The following is a 19,218-nucleotide window of genomic DNA, read 5'->3' on the forward strand; positions in this document are numbered from 1 at the left end:
AGCCCTCTAGTGACTCAGACAGTAAAGAATCTGCCTGCAATGTGGGAGGCCTGGATTCGACCCCTGGGTTGGGAAGATCCCCTGGAGGAGGGCACGGCAACCCACTCCAGTATTATTGCCTGGAGAATTCCCTTGGACAGAGGAACCTGGCTGGCTACAGTCCATGGGGTCTCAAAGAGTAGGATACAACTGAGTGACTAAGCACACACAATAAAATGTTTACTAAACTTGAAGCTTACAAAGATTTTTGTTATTGTTTTCCTGCTAATTAATAGTAAGCAGGAAACAGGAATAAATTGTTCCCTCCTAAACTCTCATTATTTCTCCTCATTTTCAAAGCCTGTAATAGGGACGGACAGTTGCACCATGGACCCCTCCGAGGTCTGTTATTCAGGATGTACTCAATGAGTACTTGTTGAGTGACTGAATGACTTGTTGAGTGACTAATTATAATATTTGAATACAAAGAGGCCATTAGATTTGTCTACATTTTTTACAAATACCACTTAATCGAAGGAGTCTTTCTGTATTACAGAAGCTAGGCCAGGATGTGAGATGGAAACTGGTTAGATGTTGCTTAACCCAGGACACATGGGGAAGAAGAGCTGGCGGAGGGGTGCCTTGAGGAAGTAGGGAAAGGGATTACTCATAGGGTTTACTCCCCTAAAATAAGAAGTATTTGAAGTTCAGGGAGAGACTGGGGACATAAGCAATACCAAACAGCAGTGATGGAAGGAGGAAGGGGAAGGAAATCACAAGCCCTGTTATCAGAAGTGGGAGGAGAGTTCTTACAGCTACTGGGCCCTTTGGGCACTTTTCCCAAATGGTTATATATCTGAAAATAACAGATCTTTGTTGATATGCATTCATTAGGAACTACCCACAGTGTGAGAAATTACTAAATTCTGAAATTCACATAGCACAACAAACCTTCTTAAATATAGTTCAATTTGAAATACTTACCACATTTCACTAAAATGTTTAATATTGGCAAGGAAAAAAATCCTGTGAGTTCCAATTGAGTCTTTCACCAAATCATTGTGAATTGGCTTCCATAGCACAATAAGGTAAAAGCATATTAGATACATGCCTAGCTGCCATTTCACCATGGTATATTCTTCCCACCAAGAAGAAAGCAGAACTACAACAGGTTAAATTAGTAAATTTAAGGATACAACACTCAAGATTTAACCAAATGGATATTAAGACATAAAGAATAGTTTTTAATATTGTAAGCAAGATTTATTATTGCTTTTACTAGTTTAAAACATTTTTGTCCTTTTTATTTTTTAGGTGTTATTCACCACTGGGAAGAAATAATTGTAACTTTTTTGTTTGTTTGTTTATTTGTTAACCAGATCACAGCTATCTTAGACTGAATTTAACTGAAGCCAGTTTGTATGTGGCGTTGATTAACTGTTTAAGGCAGAGAACTGTCTTCAGGTTTCAAAACTCAGCTCGGTATTATTACCCATATATCTGCTTTATTAGACATAAATTAAAAGAGGATCTGGAAACATTATTTTTTTATGTCTAACATTCATTTTGTAAAAAATTAAGTCATTTGGACAATGATATAGTGCGTCTCTGATGTGATGAAAATTCTACATTTCCCTTTTTCTTGATATATTTATCTACATAGTGGCAGAGGATGATGAGTGTTCATGCGGTTAATGTTGTCATTAATCATTTAGCTGTATATTTATTTTAATGTATTTTTAAAGTAAACTTGGACTACTATATACCTATACAATATTCTTTTACAGGACATGGATAACTCCTGTCCTAACTGCTGAAGGTCCCTTATAACAAATAAACATTTAGCTTGAATACAAAAGGTTCACTTTCATAACAGTTCATCTTTGAACCCCCAGCAATAAGCTCCTTTCACTAAATGTTGATATAGTATTCAGCCTATCAAATGAAATCAGTGTTTAATGCTTAGGAAGGGCATAGAACAGTGCAAATGTGCTGTTTTATAAGGCATTAATCCAGAGAGCCAGTAATATGTACAGTGAAGTTTATCTTGACAGGTAAATCAACTCATTGCTAAATGAAAAAGCCAGACAATACTATCCTTGTTGTTGAACTGCAGGTGTTTGAAAAGCTAAGTGAACTAAGGGAAAACCTAACAGCGTCATACGGCAAGAATGAATGGTGGTGAAGGAAGGGAAGCTTGGTTAGGTGGTTTAGGCAGGTGCTTAGGAAATTTAAAGGAGAAAATAGAAACCTAAAATAAAAAGCAGGTGCCCTGTTAGGTTTTTATGACCTTACAGAAATAATAACAGAACTAAGGTTAGGATCACAGACATTAAAATATTTATTTCTAAGAAATCTTGTTTTGGAAGAATGAAGTAAAGTTTTGGAGATAACTCTGCCCTAAGAATTCATTGTATCTTGTAAATCTGTAAATCTGAAAACAAACATATTTATCAGTCTTAGAAGTATTTATTAAATCTCTCCAGTATCTGTGTCAGGGTTCTATCCTTTATCCTGTCTTTTTTTAAGATAACTATGATGTAATATTAGGAAATATTATTCACAAGTATTTTTAATAAAATCATAGCCAAGGGAGACTCAAGAGATGCAGATTCAATCCCTGGGTCAGGAAGATCCCCCTGGAGGAGGAAATGGCAACCCACTCCACTATTCTTGCCTAGAACATCCCATGGACAGAGGAGCCTCTTGGGTCACAGGTCATGGGGTCACAAAGAGTCGACCACAACTGAGTACACACGCATGATGCACGTATGCATATAAAGTATACGTACACTTGCTTACTAAATGAATTTACACTATTTTGTGTCTATGATGCTATACACAGGGATAAAAGCCATAGAACCCTATGATGCACATCTCCAACCAATAGTATTAAGAAAACATTTGCTTAAAATAATCGATAGGTGAATTGTATGGTATACCGTTAATATCTTAAATGAAGATGTTATTTAAGAACATGAAAGTGGCTAAAATAACATAAAGTCATTAAAGAGAAAGTAACAAGATTTGTGAACAGGGATAATTAATGTCTCAAGTGAAAATTATTATGTTTACTAGTTATACCAAGAAAAATATGAGTAGAGAGAAAACAGAGCTTTCCTGATAAGACATTTGACCTTCAGTGAATTATACTTCATGTGCAAGGGTTCCAGAGAACACAATTTATTCTTCAAGATATTGAAAGTTGAGGGATTGCATTTTGTATTCAGCTCTCCCATGATTTATCTACAAAACCCCTTGATGAAATATGTGATGTTTCATCTGCTAGAAAATCCTGGGTTTACTTTTGGCTGCACCGAAAGCAAACCCAGGGGAGTCTCCAACCTTGTCACCCTACCTTCACTTCCTTGGTAGGACTCCCATCTCCAGCCCTAAGTGCTGTCGTCCAGCATGAGGAACTGTTCTAATGCACAGTTTCACAATGTCACAATGGAGTTAAATGCCAGACGCCAGCTGTATATGGTTGGTGGGCATCAAGAGTGTGGGTTTATATCGTTCAGTGTCCCTTGCCCAGTTTGAAGCCTCTGAACAATCCTTTCCAGCACCTCTGTTTCTCAAATCCCATTAACCTCTAGATTTCTCTATTAGAATCCTCTGAGGCTATGGATTTTTGTTTGCAACAACACCCAGACCCTCTTCTATTCCTAGGAATCCCCCTCTTCACTCTCCAGGGAACTCAGTTCCTTCCTGCTTGAGGCTCAGTTGAACCTAAATCAGTTTGTTTTGTGACACTTCACGCTTACGTGGAAGGTGCCCAACTGGTTCTTATTCCAGGGTTTTTACCTCTTGCAGTTGCTTCTCTCCAAATATAATTCCAGCAGCTTCTCTTTCTGCCCAACACTTTGATGTGTTTTACTGGAGTCCCTTTTTGTTCCTCTGGTTTCTGTCCTTTAACTTCTGTCCTTCAGATCTTATCCATACTCTATAGCTTCTTTCTTTTTCTTAATCATTATACTATTCTTCTTTAAAACCATGTATGCTTTATCACGGAGAAGGCAATGGCACCCCACTCCAGTACTCTTGCCTGGAAAATCCCATGGACGGAGGAGCCTGGTAGGCTACAGTCCATGGGGTCGCTAAGAGTCGGACACGACTGAACGACTTCACTTTCACTTTTCACTTTCATGCATTGGAGAAGGAAATGGCAACCCACTCCAGTGTTCTTGCCTGGAGAATCCCAGGGATGGGGGAGCCTGGTAGGCTACCGTCTATGGGGTCACACAGAGTCGGACACGACTGAAGTGACTTAGCATAGCGTATACTTTATCAATCAAAATATTATCTTTTTCCCCAGATAGGATATGGTTTTTCTTTTTTTTTCCAATACTGTAGTCCTCTTCAGAGAGTCACATGTTTACCTTGCATGTTAACTTCACAGAACACTCCTACCTATTAAGGATAATCCAGTTCATTTCTACTGTATATTTGTGATATGGATGACTGCAATTAAATTTTAACTCTGAAAACTTTAGACTCCAACCCTAGTTTGGGTGGAAAGAGGACATTAAATTATGACAAAATTAGTCTTCTCAACTGTAAAATTCAAGTTTGGGAGGAAAAAAATCCTAAGTAATTAACCAACTTGATAAAATGTTCTAAATGGTTAATAACAACTACCTATAGTAATGTTAAATGTCCTGTCATTCTTGGTTCTTTTATCAGTTGTGACTTGGACCTGTGTGTGCATATTTATCAATTTCTATCTTTTTTATGGATTAATGCTAAATATTTCAACATTTCAATGGATAACAAACACACAGGCACACCTAGTTTCCCCGGCCACTTTATAACCCCAATCTCCAAATTGTATTCATTCAATAAATATATATTGAACACTTACCATGTATTGGCACTATATTCCACTGGGGATTCCCTTATGGCTATACAGTGGAAGTGAGAAATAGATTTAAGGGACTAGATCTGATAGACAGAGTGCCTGATGAACTATGGATGGAGGTCCGTGACACTGTACAGGAGACAGGGATCAAGATCATCCCCAAGAAAAAGAAATGCAAAAAAGCAAAATGGCTGTCTGACAAGGCCTTACAAGTAGCTGTGAAAGAAGGGAAGTGAAAAGCAAAGGAGAAAAGGAAAGATATTCCCATTTGAATGCAGAGTTCCAAAGAATAGCAAGGAGAGATAGGAGGGCCTTCCTCAGCAATCAATGCAAGGAAGTGGAGCAAAACAATAGAATGGGGAAGACTAGGGATCTCCTCAAGAAAATTAGAGGTAACAAGGGAACATTTCATGCAAAGATGGGCTCGATAAAGGACAGAAATGGTATGGACCTAACAGAAGCAGAAGATATTAAAAAGAGGTGGCAAGAATACACAGAAGAACTGTACATAAAAGATCTTCACGACCCAGATAATCACGATGGTGTGATCACTCACCTAGAGCCAGACATCCTGGAATGTGAAGTAAAGTGGGCCTTAGGAAACATCACTACGAACAAAGATAGTGGAGGTGATGGAATTCTAGTTGAGCTATTTCAAATCCTGAAAGACGATGCTGTGCAAGTGCTGCACTCAATATGCCAGCAAATTTGGAAAACTCAGCAGTGGCCACAGGACTGGAAAAGGTCAGTTTTCATTCCAATTCCAAAGACAGGCAGTGCCAAAGAATGTTCAAACTACTGCACAATTGCACGCATCTTACATGCTATTAAAGTAATGCTTAAAATTCTACAAGCCAGGCTTCAGTAATATGTGAACCATGAACTTCCAGATGTTCAAGCTGGTTTTAGAAAAGGCAGAAGAACCAGAGATCAAATTGCCAACATCTGCTGGATCATGGAAAAAGCAAGAGAATTCCAGAAGAACATCTATTTCTGCTTTATTGACTATGCCAAAGCCTTTGACTGTATGGATCACAAGAAACTGTGGAAAATTCTGAAAGAAATGGACATACCAGATCACCTGATCTGCCTCTTGAGAAACCTGTATGCAGGTTAGGAAGCAACAGTTAGAACTGGACATGGAACAACAGACTGGTTCCAAATAGGAAAAGGAGTACGTCAAGGCTGTATATTGTCACCTGCTTATTTAAGTTATATGCAGAGTACATCATGAGAAGTGCTGGGCTGGAGGAAGCACAAGCTGGAATCAAGATTGCCAGGAGAAATATCAATAACCTCAGATATGCAGATGACACCACCCTTATGGCAGAAAGTGAAGAAGAACTAAAGAGCCTCTTGATGAAAGTGAAAGAGGAGAATGAAAAAGTTGGCTTAAAGCTCAACATTCAGAAAACGAAGATCATGGCATCTGGTCCCATCACTTCATGGAAAATAGATGGGGAAACAGTGGCTGACTTTGTTTTTCTGGGCTCCAAAATCACTGCAGATGGTGATTTCAGCCATGAAATTAAAAGATGCTTACTCCTTGGAAGAAAAGTTATGACCAATCTAGATAGCATATTGAAAAGCAGAGACATTACTTTGCCAACAAAGGTCTGTCTAGTCAAGGCTATGATTTTTCCAGTGGTCGTGTATGGATGTGAGAGTTGGACGTGAAGAAAGCTGAGCACTGAAGAATTGATGCTTTTGGACTGTGGTGTTGGAGAAGACACTTGAGAGTCCCTTGGACTGCAAGGAGATCCAACCAGTCCATCCTGAAGGAGATCAGTCCTGGGTGTTCATTGGAAGGACTGATATTGAAGCTGAAGCTCCAATACTTTGGCTGCCTGATGGGAAGAGCGGACTCATTTGAAAAGACCCTGATGCTGGTAAAGATTGAGGGCAGGAGGAGAAGGGGATGACAGAGGATGAGATTGTTGGATGGCATCACCGACTCGATGGCCATGGGTTTGGGTGGACTCTGGGAGTTGGTGAAGGACAGGGAGGCCTGGCATATTGTGGTTCATGGGGTTGCAAAAAGTCAGACACGACTGAGTGACTGAACTGAACTGACACAGATATTAAAAGCTTACCTCCTACTTTCAAGGGGATCACAACCTAATGGGGGCATGAAATTGTTACTCTGTGGAGCTCAGTGTGTCAAGGCAGAGGAAGTAGTGCAAAGGCCCTGAGGCCAGAGAGTGTGTGCATTCAAGGAGCTGCCAGTTTCTCTATTTTCTCTGTGAAGCATCAGAAGAGTGTTTACAGGAAGGTGGGAAGGAAGAAAGTGTTCATGGCTTATGTGAGGTACGTAGAAGAGGCAAATTCATAGAGACGGAAAGGAGAATAAAAGTTACCAGGGGGTGAAGACAGAGAGGGCAAAGGAGAGTACAGGGTTTTTACTGGAGATGAAATAAAGTATTAGATAGACAGTAGTAATGCTCATACAACACTGTAAATGCATTTAATACCACTCAGTTGTATACTTATGAAGAATTAAATGATATATATTATATATTAGGTATATTTTCGGAGAAGGCAATGGCACCCCACTCCAGTACTCTTGCCTGGAAAATCCATGGACAGAGGAGCCTGGTAGGCTGCAGTCCATGGGGTCGCTAAGAGTTGGGAACGACTGAGCGACTTCACTTTCACTTTTCACTTTCATGCATTGGAGAAGGAAATGGCAACCCACTCCAGTGTTCTTGCCTGGAGAATCCCAGGGATGGGGGAGCCTGGTGGGCTGCTGTCTCTGGGGTCGCACAGAGTCGGACACGACTGAAGCGACTTAGCAGCAGTAGCAGCAGCAGGTATATTTTATCACAATAAAGCAAAAGAAAAAACAAAATTTAAGTGTGCCTGGGCCTTGAGGAGAGTGGTGACACGGTGAGACAGTCACAGTGGACAACAAGAACAAGACTCAGCTAGAGACACGGTGAAAATTTCAGGCATTTACTAGTCTACATCACGAAGATATTAAGCACAGCCAAAGATATTGATTGGAGCTTACAGCTAACACTAAATATTGCTTCCACAATAGTTCAGTGAAGTTTTAATTAATTAATGGGACAAGCACAGATTGGTGACTGTGAGCTCAGGACCCAAAATGAACGCCAGCTTCTCTAGATCTTTTGGAAACAGTTTTTGGGTTTTTTTTAATGAACAAATAGATAATACGAGATTTCATTTCAAACGTAGCCTGAAGGGAGCATGGAAGGAACAGTTGCTATATCTCATCTCTCCTGGGGAGGGAATGTGCAGGGGGAGAGGCCCGTGAGCTCTTCACCTTTCTGTTATGCGGGGGTTTGGGGCGTGTGGGGCGGGCAGCAGTGGGTCATAGCAACCCAGGCAGTTTCTTACAGAAAAGCTGAGAAACAGGAGATAATGGATTGTGACCATAGGCTCCTGGCAAAGGATTGCTGGCTTGGGACAAAGGCTCTGACAACAAAATACTGAAGTAAACAGTAGACTGCCCTTCTCCATTCTTAGGCATAAGGGTGATGGCACAGATGAGTTGAACATGGGAGAAGAAGTGGAAAAGATAAGAATTTAAGAGAATTCAGAGATACTGGCTTCATATGTATAGGAGGATAGGTGGCAGTACCTGCTTATTACCTATGGTTGGGGGTGACAGTGGTGACAGGCCTTGATCATACAGCATGAAGAAGAGAAAGAAAAAAAAATTTTTCCCCATTTGCCAAAGTTGTTGACAGTATTGTCTGTAATTTCAGAAATTTGAAATAAAGTATCCAAAATGATGAAAGTTTAAAAATAAATTATGCTATGTCTATCCAACAAAATTCTATATATTCATTTAAGTCTATATTTCAAAAGACAACAATAAATTGGGAAAATGCTCCCAATATAATGCTAAATGAGAAAATTTTCAAAATTTGATATAAAAGTTATTCTAATTTTTATGTGTTCTAAAGAGAAAACTGAAAAGGAAAATTTATAACTCTTTCTGGTAATATTAAAGATATTTTTAATGTTTCTATTTATACTTTTCTATGTTTAAAAATCTATAACCATCAATACGTATTCAGTTCAGTTCAGTCGCTCAGTCATGTCCAATTCTTTATGGCCCCATGACTGTAGCACACTAGGATTCCCTGTCCATCACCAACTCCTGGAGCTTGCTCAGACTCATGTCCATCGAGTTGGTAATGGCATCCAACCATTTTATCCTCTGTTGTCCCCTTTGCCTCCTGCCTTCAATCTTTCCCAGCATCAGGGTCTTTTCCAAGGAGTCAGTTCTTCCCATCAGGTAGCCAAAGTATTGGAGTTTCAGCTTCAGCATCAGTCCTTCCAATGAATATTCAGGGCTGATTTTCTTTTTCAGGAATTCAGCTTCAGCATCAGTCCTTCCAATGAATATTCAGGACTAATTTCAACACACTAATTTCAACAACATTAATTGCTTAAAATTAATAAACTTTATGTAAATAGAGTGATAATGATGCCACAAGCATAATTAAGACTTGTATTTATACTAAGGAACAGACTCTAGTAATAACCAGTCATCCAAAACTATAATGTTAAATTCATTTAGTCAGTAAATGAGCCTTTATGTGCTGTTCACTAGAAAAGGTGCAAGAGATTCAGAAATAAAAGTATCAGCTCCACTGTAGAAACTCAGGACTAGTGGGGAGGCTGTGAGGAAAGTGGACAGTTGCCCCCCTACGGTGCTCTGTGATGTGTGCTTCTCTGGAGATGGGCCCAAGGTGCTGGAGGAACACAGGAGAGGAGGAACATTCACCCACCAGGATTCATGGAAGGCTTCCAGGACGAGGTGACATCTGAGTTGACTCTTAAAGGTTGAGTGAAGAAAAAAATCAGAAGAAAGGTGTTCAAGCAGAAGAAATGTATAAAGACATAGAACCGAGTGAAAGCAGTAGCTTTCTAATGTGAAGCTCATTATGCTGAAATTCAGCAGGGGTGGAGGGCGGGGGGAGAAGAAAACCTGAACGTAACTATGGGGATGGAGAGACAGAGAAAAGGTTCAGAATGTCTTCAAGATTCTCTCTTGTCTCTTGTTACTTTGCTAACATAGGACATAGAGTCAGAAGCGTAGGTTTAGAGGTAAATTTTCAGGAATATCCATTAGCAAAGTAAACGATATATAGTATCAGAGAAAAATCACTCATTTATTCTGCAAGTTTTTACTGAGCACAACTGTCAAGGGGTGATCTAGATGCTGAGGACACACTGCTGAATCAGACAGATCTAACATTGCTCAAGGTCTGCCTGTAAACAAACAAACAGAAAGATGTCCAGAGGAACCAGAGATCAAATTGCTAGGCTTCAACAGAACGTGAACCAAGAACTTCCAGATGTACAAGTTGGATTTCAAAGATGCAGAGGAACCAGAGAGCAAATTGCCAAATTCACTGGATCATGGACAAAGTAAAGGAGTTCCAGAAAAACAGCTACTTCTGCTTCATTGACTGCATTGAAATCTTTGACTTTCTGTATTTTTCTAGATCAAAACAAACTGTGGAAAATTCTGAAAGGGATGAGAGTACCAGACCACCTTACCCATCTGCTGAGAAACCCGTGCATGGGTCAAGAAGCCAGTTAGAATTGGATGTGGAAAAAGACTGGTTCAAAATTGGGAAAGGAGTACGACAAGGCCATATATTGTCACCCTGCTTATTTAATTTACATGCAGAGTATATCATGCGAAATGCCAGGTTGGATGAATCACAAACTGGAATCAAAAATTCCCGGGAGAAATATGAATAACCTCAGATATTCAGATGACATAAGAGCCTCTTGATGAGGGTGAAAGAGGAGAGTGAAAAAGCTGGCTTAAAATTCAACATTCAAAAAACTAAGATCATGCATCTGCCCCCATCACTTCATGGCAAACAAAAGGGGAAAAAGTAGCAGCAGTAAGAGTTTATTTCTTGGGCTCCAGAATCACTGTGGATAGTGACTGTGGCCTTGAAATGAAAAGACACTTGCTCCTTGGAAGGAAAGCTATGACACACCTAGACAGTGTATTAAAAAGCAGAGACTTTTTAATCACTTTGCCAACAAAGGTCCATATTAGTCAAAGCTATGGTTTTTCCATGCAGATGTATAAATATGAGAGTTGGACCATAAAGAAGGCAGAGTGCCAAAGAATTCAAACTGTGGTGCAGGAGAAGACCCTTGAGAGTCCCTTGGATTTCAAGGAGATCCAACCAGTCAATCCTAAAGGAAATGAGTCCTGAACATTCATTGGAAGGATTGATGCTGAAGCTGAAGCTCCAATATTTTGGCCACCTGATGTGAAGAACTGACTCATTGGAAAAGACCCTGATGCTGGGAAAGGTTGAAGGCAGGAGGCGAAGGGGACAACAGAGGATGAAATGGTTGGATGGCATCACCAACTCAATGGACATGAGTTTGAGCAAGCTCCAGAAGATGATGAAGAACAGGAGAGCCTGGTGTGCTGCAGTCCAAGGGGTAACAAAGAGTTGGACACAACTTAGCGACTGAACAACAACAACAACAGGAATAAGGATTTGCTTGATTTCTTTTCTTCGAAGTAGGTGGTATTGTCATCTGCTCAAGGTGAAGACCCCAGGAGGCAGGGTAATCTTTAAGGTTCAGCTTTGGAGTAGGACTCCTGGAAAATGGGAGTGGATACTGCTGCTGCTGCTAGGTTGCTTCAGTCGTGTCCGACTCCGTGTGACCCCACAGACAAGGACCTGTATAAAGGTCTCCAAGTAGCCCCACTGAGTTCAGAAAGCTTGCATTTGTGGCTGCTGCATCTGCACAGTGGTAAGCTTCCCTCCAGCAGGGTCAGCAGCTGGGCAGTCAGGGAACTTTGTTGTGCTGTGTAGCACCTGTTCTGTTCTGGGAATATCCCTCTAGTCTTTCATTTGGCTTCTGTTGCACAGTCCTGAATTCATGGCCCCTTCAACAGACAGAACTAAACAAATCTGCAAGGCCAGAATTTATCTTCAAATTAGTCACTGAAAAGAAAACCCCTAATCGATGACATCTGAATATAAAATATGTATTAAAGTAGAAAGTATCAATAAGTAAGGGCCCAGGATCTTTAGAGCTAAATGATCAGTGAAATGGCTGGAATGCTCCTTGTATTGTTCTATTCCAGTGCATATAATGTAACAACGACTGCCTCTGTTTGATTCAATTAGAGATCCTTTTTTAAAAGTTAAATACGCCGCTTCCCTGGGAACATAATTGTGAAACGTTTTGTCATTATACTGTACAGCAGTCACTTTAAGATAACACAAATCTTGCTTCTTGCTGAGCATTTCCTTACTACTACATGCAAACAAAACAGAGGATGTAATCAAAAGGGTATTTGGCATGAGTCCAGAAAGCAATGTGAATTAGTTTACAACTGGCCGCCATAGTTTCAAGTCTGTTTCTGATCCATGACTTATTGCTTCATAGCTGATCATTTCAAAGGTTTACCAGGATGGCACAGAAAAGCTCAGCTCAGCCACTACCTTCTAGCTCATTCCAAAGTATTTCAGTCGAGAACATTGTTGAATATTTAAAATAAGAGAATATAAGACAATAAAAATGGTTTTAAACATCATTTCCCCCCCCATTTTCTACCAACAGTATAAATTAGTGGAGGGAATATTTACTAAAAGTATAGAATTGCAGATGGAAACTTTAGGAAGCCGCTAATTTCTACTCCTTAAGTCAATAGCAATTTATATAATAGAGAGAGGATTGGATAGTTTAATTTTCAGATTTCACATGGAGCATCTGAATTAAAAAAAAAAACAAAACAGCTGACTAAATTCTTGTTCTTATTTAGCATCCGATACAAAGGCAATTTTGTATTTTTTGTAAATTGATTTTCAAGCAATTTTACTGTTTAAATAATTCAGAAATTCTGTTTTGAAATAGTTTAGTTTCTCTAGCCAAACTTGAGATGTATGACATTCATCACATCTCACATCGTTGAGTACATCAGATGTCTTAATTACATTCTATAAAGGTCCTCCAAGCCCTTTAAAAGCAAAGCTTTGAGAAGAGGAGGACACCCTGAGGCTTGTCTTCACCTTTTGAGGCAGGCTTTAGAGCCCAGAGAAATGACTTGGACACCACCTCCTCAGGTATTTCTTAAAAGATTCGGTATATTTCCTGCCTTGTCCCTGCAAGAATCAGGGTTGATTTCAAATTATAAGCCTACTTCATGTTATTGGCTAAAACGCTTTTATTTTCACATTTCACTTCCTCATAATACCTACTTTTCTAACTGTATACATATTTTAATGCTTTACCAGAATATGCAAGTTTATTTTATGTAGGCTTCTCATGATTTGACTTTAATATTTACAGATTAGTTTCCTCACACTCAATGACTATGCAATGAATAAGTAATTTTAGTTTGATTGTAGATTGCAGCCTGAAGATCATTTCATTCATGAAACCAGAAAAGACTTCTGTTAGAGCACCAGTATCTAACTCCATAAAGGCCAAACTGAGGAGCCCATTTCAAGTGACTTGAATTCAGGAAAACCATGATGAGCTTTTTCGGCACCAGCTGTGGCTTAGTGTAAAATTTTTGTAATGGTTGTAATGGTGGCGGTTTCTGTGAGTGAAAAATGCAAAGTATCGAGAAATGGGAAGAATATGGTTCAGCCCCTGGTCTCTGAGTGAAAAGAGGGGTGGAAACTCCGTAACTGGGGGCCCATCCGAACCATGCTGTCAGATTTAGGGGAGGGAGGGAGGAAGAAAAAGCTCGCTGGGGGAAGGAGTGGGGCGCCAGACCGTCCCGGAGAGAAGGGGGAGGGAAGGACGGGAGGGGACGGGAGCTGAGGAGCGCCGAGCCGAGGGGAGGGAGGATAGGGAAAGTGGGAACAGAGTAGAGGAGTGGACGGAGCGCAGAGGTGCCCTTGCGTAGCGCGCGCAGTGGAGACGCATCCCGGCCGCTGCGCGGGAAGGCGGAGGTCCCATGTCGCGCCCGCGGCTGGTCCCGGGACCCCAGCGTGAGTCCCGCGTCTGGCGATCCGAGTCGCTGGGAGTCTGAGCTGCGGGCCACGCGGGAGTGGCGGTGGCAAGCCCCGCTGGTCGTTATGAGGACGGATCTAAAATGACCGGCAAGCGGAAACCTCTCCAAACGCAGCTCAGGCGGTCAATCAGTGAGCAGTTGCGGGACTCCACTGCCAGAGCCTGGGATCGGCTGTGGAAAAACGTCCGGGAGAGACGGCTGGCAGGTCGGTGGCCCCAAGACTCGGGACTGCGCGGGGGCAGGAGGAGGTGCGGCCCGCGTCGCCCGCCCCGGCCCACCGTCCCGCCGCAGCTCTGGGCTCCGACACAGGTTTTCCGAGCCCCTCGCTGGACCGGGTCGGAGCGCCCAGGCTCACCGCGCTCAGTCTTTGCGCGCGCTGGACTTGGTGGTGGGTGTGGGCTCCGCCCCGCGCGCGCTGACAGTCTGGCAGGGCGCTGCGCTCCCGGCGTGAAGCCGGCGTGGGGGTTACCTGGGGAGTCTTTCTTAAGTGGCCGCTTTTCCTGGGCTGGCCCCGGCTCCGCCGCTATCCACCCGCCCTAGCCCAGTGAATGAATGAGTGCCCAGCCCAAGCGGCCCTCCGGGAGAGTGGTTCCTCTCCCAGCTTCGCCTTTTCCACGAGGGACGCGTCTACTGCCTGTGTGGGAGGAGGAGTCAGACAAGGCCAGGGAGCATACCCAAGGCTCTGGGAGACAGATGTTTACGGGGTAGAGGATTTGGGGAAAGACAGATGGACAGTGGTTGGTGCTGGCTGATAGCTGCCCACCACCTCTGTCCAGCTGTGGATCAGGTTCTCCTTACTTTGGGGCTGCGAAAGAGGGGCCTCCCTTTTGGAATCCATTGCTCATGAATCAGAGGAAGAGAAGAGGTGATTATTCCGAGCCAAGAGGTCATTAAGAATCCTTGCTTCGGTCAGAAGGCCAGTCTCCTCCTTAGCTCTTTCTCCAGCTTCCTGGCTGTGGTCTTTCTTCTGGGCATGCTCCTTGGAGCTACCACCTTGTAGGGCCAGGGATGTAGGAAGTGGTCTGAGCCTTCTCAGAGTCCATGCTGGAGCATTAGGTCTGGTCAGTCACCACATCATACCTGCCACAATAAGGGAAGAAAACCCTACTCCACAGCACCCTCCCCAGGCAGTGTAGGATTTAGGACTGCTTTCCCCAAGTGTTAGCAGCTGGAAGATATTTCTGGAATTGAGGGCATGTGGATGGAAGGGCCCCCTGAGCTGACTGTTAGTGGAGTCTCTGGATCTTCTGGCCTACTCTGTCTCCAGCAGCATCTCCTGAGTGGGCCAGTGACCACAGGGGTGGAAGAGAAGTCAGGAGAAGAAGAAGGGGTGACGCCTGGACAAAGGGCAGGGCTGCCAAGGGTGGGATGGAAGAGTTAACCTCCTCTGGGCTCCTCCCCCTTGTTTCTCTCGAAGAGCTATAGAAGTCCTTTGCAAGATGTTTTGCCCTTTCTCCCATGCAGCCACATATCTCCATCAGTCTGACAGCATTCTCGAGTAGATGCCCAAAGTCTGTGTCTCCTTGAGCTGGATCTTTATCAACCTAACTGGTCAAATTAGAAGTGGGGATCATAGATGGTTCCAACATTCAGTAGTGTCAGCATAGACTGGTCATCCCATAGTTTCTCTCCAATACAGTGGCCCCATTTAGTAAGCACCCAAGAAATAAACAGACTTTGCAGTCTGAACCCAGAAATAAGTTGTGGTAACTCACTAGTTTTACTGTTGATTTTTAAGACCTGTATGTTCACTGCAGACCTCAATTAATAACAATTAATAACTTTCCTGGTTATCATGCTAAATTGTATAATCTACATGATGGATGGTGTTAGAGAAATTATTGTGGTCTAGTAAATTTTGTTGCTCATTACTGCAGAATGCTTACTGCAAATGTCTCCTTCACAGCTTCTGTTATTAAGTTTGTTAAGTTTGTTAAATCAATGGATCCTCAGGAAACAAGAAGTCTTTCCAGGAGGGCTGCCAAGGCTGTACTGGGTTTTTATAGAAGCTGAGGCCAAGGATGACTGCAGCCTTGTCTGTTTAAAAAGATCTGGGAAGGAAGAGAGCATAATGTAAAGTCTGAAAACCATTGCGATTTTCCAGGGAAGTCATATATTCACACTGATTTTAGACACTGCAGTTTAGTTAGGGCAGTGGAGAGAAAAAGTTTTGATTCTGGAAAGTAAGCAATAGGTAGAGATTTTTAAGATAATGAAATATAGACATTAAGACTAAAAGTGGCTTCAGAATGGTTAAGTGTAAGAGTTTTCCCAGAGTAGTGTAATTATTTTTTTTAAATAGTGGTGTGAGGTTTTAAAATGTTTAATCAGAATATTAATATCTGCTCACCCATAATCTGCTTACCACTCTGCTAACAGCAGATGCCAGCAGGTTATTCAACTGGGACCAAACAATCCCCTGTGAAGAGACTTCAACCTCTGCTTCTCTAAGCGAGCTGGGATGCCTGCCACAAAACCAAGCCAACTCCATGAAGGAGCTTTTAGATGCAAATTGATTTTCTTGGGTTTTCTTGCAAAGGTAGCTAAAATATGGAACTTTGGCTATGAGGCACTGAAATACTTACGTTATTAATGTTGGCATCAATTCTAGGTGAAAGTGTTTTTCATTTGTAAAAGCCTTCTTTATATGGTTTACTTCACAGTGTCATAATAACCAACTATATGAGTGTACCCCAGAGAGAATCTGCCCCCTCAAGGGATGTGATGGGGCTATTGGCTTTTTTTTTTTTTTCCTACTGTGCTGGTACTTCTTTAATTTCCCTAAAATTTTCTTCTTTTTCTTCTTTCAGTATTTACTTGCTTATTTAGCTGTGCCAGGTCTTAGTTGTGGCAGGTATGTGGAATCTAGTTTCCTGACCAGGGATCAGACCCTGGCCCCCTGCATTGGGAGCATGGAATCTTAGCCACTGGACCACCAGGGAAGTCCCATCTAAAATTTTCTTCCTATTACACTTAGTCAATAGAACAGTATTCAAAGTGCTTTATAACAAACTTGTATTTTTTGTCTGGAGCATTCTGAAGGTATCTGATGCTCTCTTTTGCTTTTTAACATCCTGAGGCAAGAAATCCTTATTCTAACTCACTTTTCTCTTCATGAAAGTTCTGCCTTGTCAATGTGACAAAAAGATAAGAAGTAGTAGAACTGTTTAAACATACTGAAGCCTGTCGATTTCTGTGTGGAAAGAGTCTCCTAATGCTCGTCACAATGATACAAATAATGAAGCTGATAGAAGGATAAGGTTTTGAATGATGTTCAAATATGTTCACTTCATTACAAAATTATACAAAGGCATTATTGGTAAAGAAGAACTGATACTGGGAGCTCTGCTTGGGCTTTGCAGTTCTGGAGTAGCTGCCAGATTTTCATCAGATTGTGGTGTTTTTGCCAACATGTACTTCTTAATTACCTAAGACTCTAATCCTCATAAGGGTCAATGAGAGTTTTTCTCACCTGTCATCTCAATATTGATCATTGTAATAATGGTGGTAATTGTTGTTTATTCCTGAGATGACAAAGTTAGTTAGTGTTCAAACAAGTGTTCTGATTCAAGTTGTCAGAAGTCAAAGGTCACCTGTGCCCACTTTGTGTTATACCACACTGCCTCTCCATGGGCCTTACGGAGACACATGGACCTCAATTCCTTTTGCCAAGTCTCTCTGTCATTTGCAATTAGTTTTAAAAAGAATAAGTAAATTAATTGGAAAAATTACTCTTTCCCTCTACAGTGACAAGGAGAACCCTATGCACCAAGTGCTTGCCCCCCAGTCATCCTATTGGGCTGGGCAGTGTATGGGCTCATAGAGAGTTGAAACAAACAAACAGCCATATATCTGCCTTGTTGGGGCCCTTATGTGTGTGCTCAGCCCATTATTACTGCTGCAAGAAGCCAAAGGCCACAAGAAAGAAATGTCATAAAGCCTCAATGCATGTTTCTTCAAGGTGGATGAGTGACAGGTTCTTTGGCCTCTCCAGTTCCCTAATCAGCCACCACTGATGACAGTTCTTGACCTTTATAGCATCATTAAATTCTCTAGACAGAAGCACACCCTTTAGCTTTTGGTCTTTGTAAGCAGCTTCCTCAGTGGCTCAGCAGTAAAGAATACGCCTGTGATGCAAAAGACAGAGAAGGCCCCGGGTTCAATCCCTGGGTCAAGAAGGTCCCCAGGAGGAGGGCATGGCAACCACCCCAGTGTTCTTGCCTAGAGAATCTCATGGACAGAGGAGCCTGGTGGCCTGCAGTCCATAGGGTCACAGAGAGTTGGACACAACTAAAGCGACCAAGTACTCATGCAAGCAGCTTGAACTACTTCTCAAAAGCTAAGGTCTGAAAAAAATCCAAATGAGTTTTCTGAAGCTTTCTGCTCCTTTATTGAAACCTAACTGTTTTGATGGAGATGTAATCCATATATTTGATTCCTTTATACTCACATAACAATATTTAGGTAGGTTGTAAACTAATTGATGTCGAAGTCTTTTGATCTCTTTCATTGTCTCATTCTAAATCATTTCTCTTAGACACAGGACGTTATATTGCTGCTCAAAATAAAACTAACCTAAAGCACTGAAAAGTTTGAGTTTTGTTAGAAATGCTAATTCCACCAAATTTCAGTGAGTTCTTGTCATGTTAAAACAGGTTTATTCATCCTCAAAGTCAACAGCAGCATCCTGTGATGTGATGTAAACATGAGATTGGGTCTTTAATGCAGAGTGGGATCAAGAATAGAACACGGGCCATAAAAATGTTCCTTATTAAAATCTAAAGGGGTTCCATGATAGCAAGAAGTATAGGATCACGATGATACTAGCTGATCCTTTTCATTTGTTTTATATATGTTTTTCCTTTTTATTCTCACTTTACTGTAAAGAACACCCTATCCTACTCTGTTGGGTTTTTACTTTTTAAACATCTCTTGAAAAGGGAAACAAGAAAAAAAAATCTGAGTCAGGCAAATATACAATGAAAATCAGAGAAAGAGAGCACATTACCTGTGCCAGGGTTCTTCTCAGCCTTAGCTACCCACAGGGTGACCTGGAGCCTTTCAGAAACACGAATGTTTCAGTGCCTCACAGAGACTCCGATTCAGTTCACTTAGGGTCCAGGGATCAGTATTTTTTAAAGCTCTGCAGATGGTTCCAGTGCACAGTCCAGGTTCAGAGTCACTGACCTGTGTTAACTACCATATGATAACTCACAGAAGTCTGTGTCTAGTACTGATGCAAGATCATAGTCTAAGTCCTTAACAGAAGTTTTGCTTAAGTGAAGTTGGAATGACCTTGTTATTATACAGGGACAGGGGGGAAAAAAGGCCAGTTTTCCTGGAGCATAAGAAAAAAGGTGGTACAAGTAGGTGGTAGGAGATCATGTCAGAG

At 41.7% G+C, this 19,218-nt stretch overlaps 1 protein-coding gene across 3 annotated transcripts in view; it reads left to right on the top strand.

Moving 5' to 3' along the window:
• The window catches only part of STARD13 (StAR related lipid transfer domain containing 13), a 492,634-nt gene that overhangs the window by 250,963 nt on the left and 222,453 nt on the right, over nucleotides 1-19,218 (top strand). Inside the window, exon 1 of one of the 3 annotated variants that reach the window (XM_019971413.2) lies at nucleotides 13,688-14,031. The exons of 1 other annotated variant lie outside the window; for it this stretch is intronic. In XM_019971413.2, the coding sequence (XP_019826972.2) occupies nucleotides 13,908-14,031 (124 nt within the window). In that variant the 5' untranslated portion in view covers nucleotides 13,688-13,907. Of the gene's footprint in view, nucleotides 1-13,687; nucleotides 14,032-19,218 lie in introns of those variants that run through there. One more of the 3 variants, XM_019971415.2, reaches the window with a different exon arrangement.

The sequence above is a fragment of the Bos indicus genome, chromosome 12 (genome assembly GCF_029378745.1).
Source record: "Bos indicus isolate NIAB-ARS_2022 breed Sahiwal x Tharparkar chromosome 12, NIAB-ARS_B.indTharparkar_mat_pri_1.0, whole genome shotgun sequence".
Taxonomy (NCBI): Eukaryota; Metazoa; Chordata; class Mammalia; order Artiodactyla; family Bovidae; genus Bos; species Bos indicus.